Source organism: Ixodes scapularis, unplaced genomic scaffold, assembly GCF_016920785.2.
Source record: "Ixodes scapularis isolate PalLabHiFi unplaced genomic scaffold, ASM1692078v2 PGA_scaffold2__306_contigs__length_199485367, whole genome shotgun sequence".
NCBI lineage: Eukaryota > Metazoa > Arthropoda > Arachnida > Ixodida > Ixodidae > Ixodes > Ixodes scapularis.
In genome coordinates this window covers 16,773,917-16,782,945 of record NW_024609857.1, presented here as the reverse complement: position 1 = coordinate 16,782,945, position 9,029 = coordinate 16,773,917, and the positions used below count along the sequence as shown (strand labels likewise).

The 9,029-nt window shown below is 43.6% G+C and overlaps 1 protein-coding gene across 1 annotated transcript; it reads right to left on the bottom strand.

Moving 5' to 3' along the window:
* Positions 1 to 817: 817 nt before the first annotated feature.
* Positions 818 to 8,797, bottom strand: LOC120847642 (chitin deacetylase 8). The gene is made up of 3 exons (XM_040219504.3): positions 7,768 to 8,797; positions 3,756 to 4,202; positions 818 to 2,294 (listed from the first exon to the last, which is right to left on the bottom strand). Exons 1-3 carry the CDS (start codon positions 8,661 to 8,663, stop codon positions 1,931 to 1,933), a joined length of 1,707 nt encoding a protein of 568 aa, XP_040075438.2. The 5' UTR covers positions 8,664 to 8,797; the 3' UTR covers positions 818 to 1,930.
* Positions 8,798 to 9,029: the final 232 nt, after the last annotated feature.

Below are 9,029 nucleotides of genomic sequence, written 5' to 3'. Positions count from 1 at the left end.
GACTAGCAGACATTCTGCACTGGCTAAATTTATCATCTAAAGTGGAGACACCAGGGCCGGCTTGCTAGAACAGCGTCTCAGCTGAGACTGGCTGAAAAAAAGCACTGCAGACGATGGGGCGCGCGGGTGTCTTGAGACGCGGTTTGAGCTCGTGCTCAACTCAGCTCATCACCAGGACGGAATGGCGCGTGGTACGTTTTGAGCCCTAGATTGGCTCCGATGGCTCGTAACGTACGCTGCAGTCCACATTTAAAATAAATAAATAAATAAATAAATAAATAAATAAAGAGAGAAGGTACGGAAAGGAGGAGGGGGAGGGGACCACACTGAGTGCACCCTCCCTCGACCCGGGAAGAGAGAGACATGCGAAGCCGTGCTTTGACACGAAAGAGCAGATCGGTGTTTTATCGCCCAGCGCCTGCTACCACTTCCGGGCAACCAGCCGAGCAGGTCCTGACCTTCGCTGCATCTTCCAAGAGATAAGCGGTGACAGCCCATAACACGGACACCTCAAAATGCCCCCATTTGATTGCGTTTTCATTTCTTTTCTTTTTTTGTGGATGAAACGCGAAGATAGTAACAAGAACGAATCAAATGCGGCGGGCCCAACCCAGAAGGACGTTTTGAAAATGGTCCTTTTGAGAAATTTCAAACGAGAAGGTCCAAACAAGAACGGGCCCAAATGATAACCGCCCCTCGTGCGCTGGCTTTGGCAGTGCTTTCTTTTCCCCAGTCTCAGCTGAGACGCTGTTTCTATCAAGCCGGGCAAGATGCCCATTCGGGCTGACTTTATGACTTTCCACTCTCTAAACAAACACACAACACAATTGTTTTTTTATTAATATAGCGTCCAGTGAATGTTTGGCCCTTCTGACACAATATGTGGTGAAACTCACTGTGACCTCGGCTGAGTCCGTTCTTAAAGAGCGGGTACTAATGGTTAATGGCGATCTCCCAGAATGCTTCTGCGACATGTATTCCACACCATAAAAACGCCTCTGCATCAGGGTTGTCGTTCTCGTCAGACACTTAGTGTGAGCTCCTTTTAATCATGCGATATGAACAAAGCGCTCTAGACTCAGATTTGACGTCCAATGTTTATCATCAATACTATGCCCAGTCAAATATTTGACCTGGTCGCCGAAGCAGAACGCGCTCTATCAAAGATGGCAAGCAGTAACAACCAAAATACACGTTTGACTTCTAAAAAATGTCTCCATTTAATCGGCAAGGAAGAATCACATACTTACGCTTCGTGCTCTTTAGTCCAAGACAGCCCACCACGTATGATGAAACTGCACAACTTACGACTCTCGAAGGAACACGACAAAGATACAACTAGGCCTAAGAACAAGCGAAGAACTTGAGCTGCACCACCTTCCTGAGCCTTGGCATACTTCTGAGGATGGACATTAGGCAAAGAAAGCATCGATGAATAGGCCAATCTCACTGCCAGCTTCGCTACGCCACCGCTGCCGCGATTCATCGAGGGAACATCACTCTTTCTGTACGTGCAATAACCCTGCTGCTGCAATAACCCGCTGCGAGTGGAGCACGAGACGGAATGAAAGAGACGTACCATGCACTGCCGCCTGCCTCTTGTGGACTACAATTATGGTGGCGTAATAACACATGCGCCAAATGCTTGGTGAGATCGGTCTATTCTATCACTAACACTATAGTTTATTTGAAATACTCTAGACTTTGGTGTGAACAGGCTGTAATTGCCTTTGCCTTGCACTATTTCTTCTTTTCTAGCTTTTCTTCCTTTTACTCTGTCGGATCCCCAACCCTACTCCTTTTTCATTTTTTCAGCAACTAGCAATTCAGCTCTGAATTCAGCTTGACCTCTTGGCGTTTCTAAGTAGTAAGTACAGACAACTCATCTCTCTCTCTCTTTTTCTCTCGCTCTTTCTATTCTATAATTGTTCTATTCTTTCCCGAGAGGACTGAACAACCACGGATACTTCGGGGGACAATCAGCAGTACAAACGGTCGTGGTACGCGGGCCCCCGGCAGGCGTGCTCGGGTACTCGCAGCTCTTCGGTGACGGACACGTGGACTCGGGCTTGGACTTCAAGCAATGGCTCTGAGCGTATTTGTTTTCGGGCGTCGGGTTCCTCATGAAGCTGAGCACTTCGGACACCGTGACCAGATGAACGTCGTCTTTCTCCAAAAGCCAGCTCACGAAGCGAAGATAGCCTTCCTTCCTCTGTGGATCATGGAGCCATGCTTCGTGCACTGAGACCGGGAAAGGGGCTCTGTTGGATTTGTAGAAGTCTTCGAAGTTAGACCTGGGTGGGATGTAAATCGGGAACCCGTTTTAGGTTACTTAGCAGAGAGACACCGATGGCTTGATTGATGTTCACGAGAGTGGACATCCGACCTCCTTTTTGGAGAGACCATAGTCATATTTAGTAAACAAATATGACGAACCAAACATGATTATAAACAATTTTTTTTTTTCGCAAGAAAAGTTAGGAAGTTCTTTTTTTTTGTGGAAAACAGATAGAATTGCAATTTCTTGTATCATGTCACGTAAGTCCAAGTCACCCAATATCTTTTTTTTTTTCACGTAATTTCACTCAGTGTGTAATGAGCTATAGTGGTCATCTGCAAGTACTTTTTTCTTTTCGCTCGTCTTATGTGGTTGAATGTTTATGAATTTTATTGTGTATTTTTGTACTGTGTTGACGCACGTTTTGTATAATTGTTTACTTGTTTTTCATATTTTCTGCAAAAATGCCAAAGTTCTGCTTTTTTTTTTTGTAGTTTTACTTTTTTGTTTGTTTTATGAAAGGCTGCTGCTGCTTGTATGGGCCCCCAGACACCCTCAAGCTGTCTTTTACAGCTTTTTTTTCTGGGTACCGCCATCAACATGTTGGGAAAATAAACGAATTGAATTGAATTAAAGAAAGCATTCCAAAGTATTGCGGAAAAATGGCGATGTGTTTCGCTTTCAGGCATATCACTTTTACGTATCTTAGGAAAGCAACAATTCTCCCCAAGCTGTTTCTTCAGGACTATATTTTCTTCTTCTGTGAGTGATAATCTGATTTTAGATGAGCTATGGCATGAACTATGACAAGTATAGAGTTCTTAAATTGTTTTTTCTTCAAGTTCAACCCTTCTTTACGAACAGCCAGCTTCCGGCTTCTAATATTACTTTCAATAGCAGGATTATTCTAAACTAATTTGGACACAAAATTTTATTTTCTGCAGTTTTTAGTTTATCGTTTACAAAATTCCGAAGTGACGACTTAGAAAAAAAGTTTGCCTTTTATTTGGATTTAGCAAACGAATGGTTGAGAACTGTGACGTAAAGCAACAAGCAATAAGGTAGCTATGAATCAGGTTATCGAATGATGTGCCCCCATCGACCACTAGCTTACTGATAATGAAATAATTTGTGGGATTTTTCTTTATTACAATACTTCACGATGAAAAATCGGGATTCCTAAATCATTTTGATTCTGGGTTTTAAAATTCGCTGATTTATTTGTATGAACTATTAACAATGAAAAGATACGTTTCACAGTCATTCTATTTTTTTTTCTTGTGCTTCTCTATCATTTTCCGCTTTTTCAAAACTGCTTTTTTCACCGACAATTAACTGCTTGGTATTTAAACGTATACAGATATTTCTTAAGTGAATTATATTCCACGCTATCATGTCTGATTCCTGAAATCAGGGTAAAATTAGGTTTTCCTCCGAAAACATCCCACCTCATGTACAATATTTCCGATGTGCATACCTCAGGTACTCGAAGGTCTCATCGGCACTGGAAGGCTGAGTCTCACATCCATCAGCCATCGAACAGGGCAGCTCTTGAGACCCGCCGTCGACGTCGCTTTTCTTAAAGAGCACGTTCAACGGCATCACCCAAAGTCCAGGATAGGCCTCTTGCGGGCACCGCTCGACGACACACTTTTCCTTGAATCCGAAGTCGAGGGTGTAGGGGAACGTGGGACGGGTATCGGGACGTGTCCTCGGGTGAACCAAGCTGCTGTCGTACTCCAAGTTGCTGTGGATCATCTTGAACCCCTGGTCACCTCCGGTCATTAGGTTAGGTCCTCGGAAACCCTTGATGGCGGAAGGCGGAATGTTGGCGAACGCCTCCACCATCTTCTTTTCATCCGCGACCTCTAGTTCCCAGCCGGACGTGTCCAAGTCATTCCAGTAGGCCTGATCTGCGTGGTGGCTTTTGCGACCATGAGAGCACATCAAGAATTAATCAATAATTATCAAGGATTATCAAGATTTCAGAAAGATTATAATAATGCACTGTACACCATGAAATGACATCATGAATGCATAAAGAATTATTAAAAATAATCAATAATTATTAAAAATTCCGAAAGATTATAATAACGTACTGTGAACCTTGAAAGGACACAAAATTCAAGAGTTACCAAGAATCATAAAATATTCTCAAGAATTTAGAAAGATTATAATAATACACTGGACGCCATGAAATTGTATCAATAATTAATTAAAAAAATTATCAGGACTTACGAAGGATTCAAAAGGACTATAATAATCGAGATAAATAATATTTTCATTGTTTGCCTGCTTTTAATTTACATGTGCATAAATACATGATATCGTTCTAAGTATTCCAGGACACATCTTTGATCGATATTAGTTTCGCTTCTCTAGCGTTCGTTGTTTCAATTTTAGTATTGGCTTTTGTGTTTGACGTTGTAATGTACGCCATACAGGAAACCGATAGAGTTGTTTGTGCATGTTAGCAAAATCAAACTTATCATTATAATTAGAGAACACTCGGCATTTGTGAGTAGAAGAGGAATGCTCGGAATGGTTACGCGTAACACTTTTTTTGTGACGTCGGTTGAATTCACCCCAAAAACAGCTGTCTGCAAACTGAACCGTCTTTGAGCATTAAGTAATAACGTAAATTTAGGTAGAACAATTTCTTTAATTGAAGTTCTCGCGTACAGCTCCAATCGATAGCTATCAACTGCTGACAGGCATTTAAATAAAAAGCGAACATAATACACGCCGCTATGTGTCTCGGGTACGGAATGGTACTACAATCATGTGTCTCGCTAATATGGACAAGTTCGTTCCCTCAAGAAATCGTCCTCAACGTGAGTTGCCCATAAAAACAAGACAGAAACGTATGTATTTACCCCGTTGGTTCCCGAAAGCTTTGTCTATTTCGCGGAGTATCCATATCAACAGGATTCATATTAACGAGACATCGCGGTATGTATATACACTGAGCAGCCAAAACATTATGACTAGGGTTCCGTGTATTCAGTAAATACCGATAAACCACGAAAACTAACCCCTGAGTTGGTTTTATCTAAATCGGGAAAAACCGATAAACTCGTAGTGCGAGCTGTTTTTCAAGGAAACAAAATAACTCGTGGTTCACGGGGAGAAATTTTTATGTACAGCTGTTCTTTAAAGTTCATCCGGAACACATTTTCCAATGAGCCGCCCTCGAAGCATGCAGTTATTTTCTTCGGAATTACACGCACGCATTCCTATATGTTATCAATATGGGGACGTTTTGCAAGTATTCGGGCCACGTGTATGTTCCTTGGATTCCATGTCCGCGCACTATTTTCTTCAACATAAACCCCGATAACCCCCCAATTTTTTCGGAAACCAAAAAGTGATGCCGAGAAACACCAAATCCGTGGTAAAAAAAACCAATAAATAAAAAGAACACTTCTGAATTAGAGTAAAAACGAACACCGAAAACACAGAACCCATATAATTATATAACCACCCGCCTAATACCGTGTTGATTTACCTTTGGCACGCAAAACAGGTATAAAATTCGTCTGCTTTGAATTCCTATATCTACCTAAGTATGATGAACTTGTGCTCACAAATACTTGTACCTTGACCTTTCATCGTATCTGTAGTTGGGCGAGCAACAGGTAGCCGCCTATATCGCTTCACCTATCGGGAAAGCCTGAGACGTCCACATTCTTTGATGAGGCGTGGAGGTGCAACGCCTCGGCGTCTATAGCAATTTCCTCGTTGTTCTTCCACTTTTAGTTGATACTTACGACGGCAACTCGCGAACACCCGACGAGCCTCTCAGTGTCCGAGATAACTTGCTCCGAGCCTCGGTACATCACGATCTGCCTTGTTACCTAAATCGGCGGACTTTCCCAATACATGCACGTGTATTGTCAACGAAACAATCCCCGTGTATCCCGGCAGACGTTCATCAGCATCAGCGGGTGGTAGATAATGCGAATGGCGCATTCACACAGTTTATGGGATGGTCGTATAATGTTTGGGCTGATCACCGGAAGTTTCAACGAAGACTTCCAAAAATTTTCTACCAATAGGGTGGTTGAGAAAAAAAGGAAGTCTTCTCGGGACAAACTGCCAGCCATGGCAGACGTCATGAAGTGCAAAAAACATGCTAAGTTAGCTAAATAATTATTTAAAATGTACGAATTACCTTTTTCATTACTCCAACTAAACACAAGGTTTCAAGCAGGCGCTTGCTGGGCGTCATTAAAAATCTCTAAATCACGTGCTTTGGGAAGAGCTAAAGCACGTGCGAAGCTTGGGGGTGCGCCAAAGTTTCCACTCGTGCGGCTGGCACAAGGCTGAAGATGCGAAAACGCGGATGATATTCTTATCATTCGCGTTTTGGCGGATGATAAGAATATCATCCCATTCCGTACCGGTTGCAGTTAGACTGAATACTGGCAAGATGCCGAAGTACTGCAGTTGATAAAACTGGCCAATCAATTAATAACAAGCGAAAAAAAAGAAGAAGCAATTGCTGCCATTTTTTAAAGCACTGCACACATCACGTCTTCACGAAACTCTGACTGAAATAGCTCTGATAAAAACTTTGAAAATGACCTCATGCATTCGGACATTTTAGACACTGAAAACGGCCCAAACCTCATCTCCTGAGAACAGCCGACTTGGCACACAAAACCGCGGATTACAAAGGATGAACAAAAATTTAACCCCAAAAAGACTTTCTTTTTCCAGCCAGCCGTGCCATTGTGCTATATAATACTGACCTTTCTTCGGTTAAAACAGAAGTGAAAAAATTAGGCTGACGGTTATCGGTTTTTATCTGTTTAATATCCGAAAACACCGAACCCTACACATAGTCTACGCAGATGTGTGCCTTTTTGTTTTACGGTGATGATTCTACTGACTCCTGAGCATTTTTCATGGCGTCTGTTTCATCCGTATTTATACTGTAAATCCAGTGGTTGGGGCTTTCGCTGCTAAACACTTAAAAAGAAAACAACTCTGGAGAGCGTTTAGTAAAGCGTGTTTCTTTCTAAATTTCGGTTATTTCTGTTGATTCTCGGATAATTGATATCGCCGGGTATTTGAAACAGTCAAAACGAAACCTTTTATCACACACAGCGAGTGTCAAAGACAAAAGCGTGTTTTTGACTCGAATACTTATACTCCCTTTCATTTTAAGTGTGCGAACGTGACCGACGATCTGACGGCGCCAATCAAACAGTGCCAAAATGGCACCGATATAGCCCTCGTTCTTTTTCTAGGCTCGCTCTTATCGGCTTAGCCAATCAAATACAGAAAAAAAAGTGGAGGATCGCGGTGCTTTCACTGTACGCGATTGGTTCAGTCGAGTTAGCAGACGAACAAAGGCGACGAGTGCCGTTACGATGCCCTCTTGGTGCTGCATGACATCGGTCGGTCTCAAAGCGAAACGCTGTATATAGTGAGACTTCTCTGGAACTCTACGAAGTTAACGAGGCTTAATAACGTGAACTGACCTGATAGAGTGAAGCGCGATTTCGTTGCCACCCGCGTAAAGCTCGTTCAAAAGAGCAAACTCCAGACGGTCAGCAGAGACGAAGAAGGTAGCGGCGATGGCACAGTCACTCGCCTTGTTCCTTCGCTCGAGATCACCGAGGAGTTCCCGATAGAACGGCATGTTGCTCGCATTCACCGCGCCATCGAAGGTGAGCATCACAAACTGAGGCATGTCGTCCAAGCCAAGTCCGGCAGGCGGGCTTTGACTGCTACACGTGCAGTTAGGGGGCTTGCAGTTTTTGCTGCATTCTGCGTTTTCTGGCACAATTTTCGTTACACGGGGCGTGGTTGTGACGGATGGCGGAACGGTACCATCATGCTGGGTTGTGGCGATTTCAGAAACTCCTGCCGGAGGATCCGACGGTGTAGTAACCGTTTCCGAGGTCTCCTCCTTCTGAGCCGGTCGTGGCACGTGAGATGACGTTTCGAAATTCGTAGTTGTTGCTGTGACGGCTCCGCTTGTCTGGACTTCCGGCTCTTTGCTGGTTGGTACGGGTTCTATTTCATCCGGGTCCTCGCGCGAAACAGTAATGTGCCACTGTCCGTCGGGTGACCAGTATTCCTCTTGATCCTTCGTCGTCGGCGTTGCGCTCTTCGTCGGAAAGGTTACGATAGTTGGTTCCGTGCGTGGGTCAAGGGGAGACGTAAAATTTGAAAAAGGCGTTGCAGCATCGGTCGTCCCTGATTGGCCTATTTTACCTTCAATTCCGGGAATAATTTCTGGTGATTTTTCGTATTCGACGATGATATGCACATTTTTATCGGGTGACCAGTATTCCTCTCGAACTGGGACGAGAGAAGAAACATGTTGCCGTAATCCAACGAAGGCAAGCACGATGAAACGTATCAGCTTCATTTCAGAAGGCACGAGAGTCGATTCATGCTCTCTCTTGTGCAACCCGCTTCCTTTTTATGTGCCGGAGATAGCATTGTCAGCCGCCCAAGCCGATGCTATTCATGATCAAAGCTCAAAGATCCAGACAACACACTTCAGAAAAATTGCTGCCCTGCCTTTATATCGTCCTGGTTTCACGCGCTTATCAGTTTAGCACGTAAGGCACGTCCAGAAAGTGGGTTCCGCTTTGAAATAAGAGAGGTATACGAAACGCTCGCTGCTCGTGAAATGCTTTACTTTCATTGAATTCTGCATACCTTCGTTTATGATTCCGCTGAATATCCTTCAATGTCAAGGCATATTAGACACATCATGGCACAAGTTTTC

What these genes read in the sequence shown, in the direction of transcription:
- LOC120847642 (XM_040219504.3), bottom strand. Translation starts at nt 8,663, where the DNA reads ATGAAGCTGATACGTTTCATCGTGCTTGCCTTCGTTGGATTACGGCAA. An exon ending in ATCGCGCTTCACTCTATCAG is followed by an intron (nt 4,203 to 7,767) that starts GTCAGTTCACGT and finishes TGGTCGCAAAAG; the next exon opens with CCACCACGCAGATCAGGCCT. An exon ending in GAGACCTTCGAGTACCTGAG is followed by an intron (nt 2,295 to 3,755) that starts GTATGCACATCG and finishes CATCCCACCCAG; the next exon opens with GTCTAACTTCGAAGACTTCT.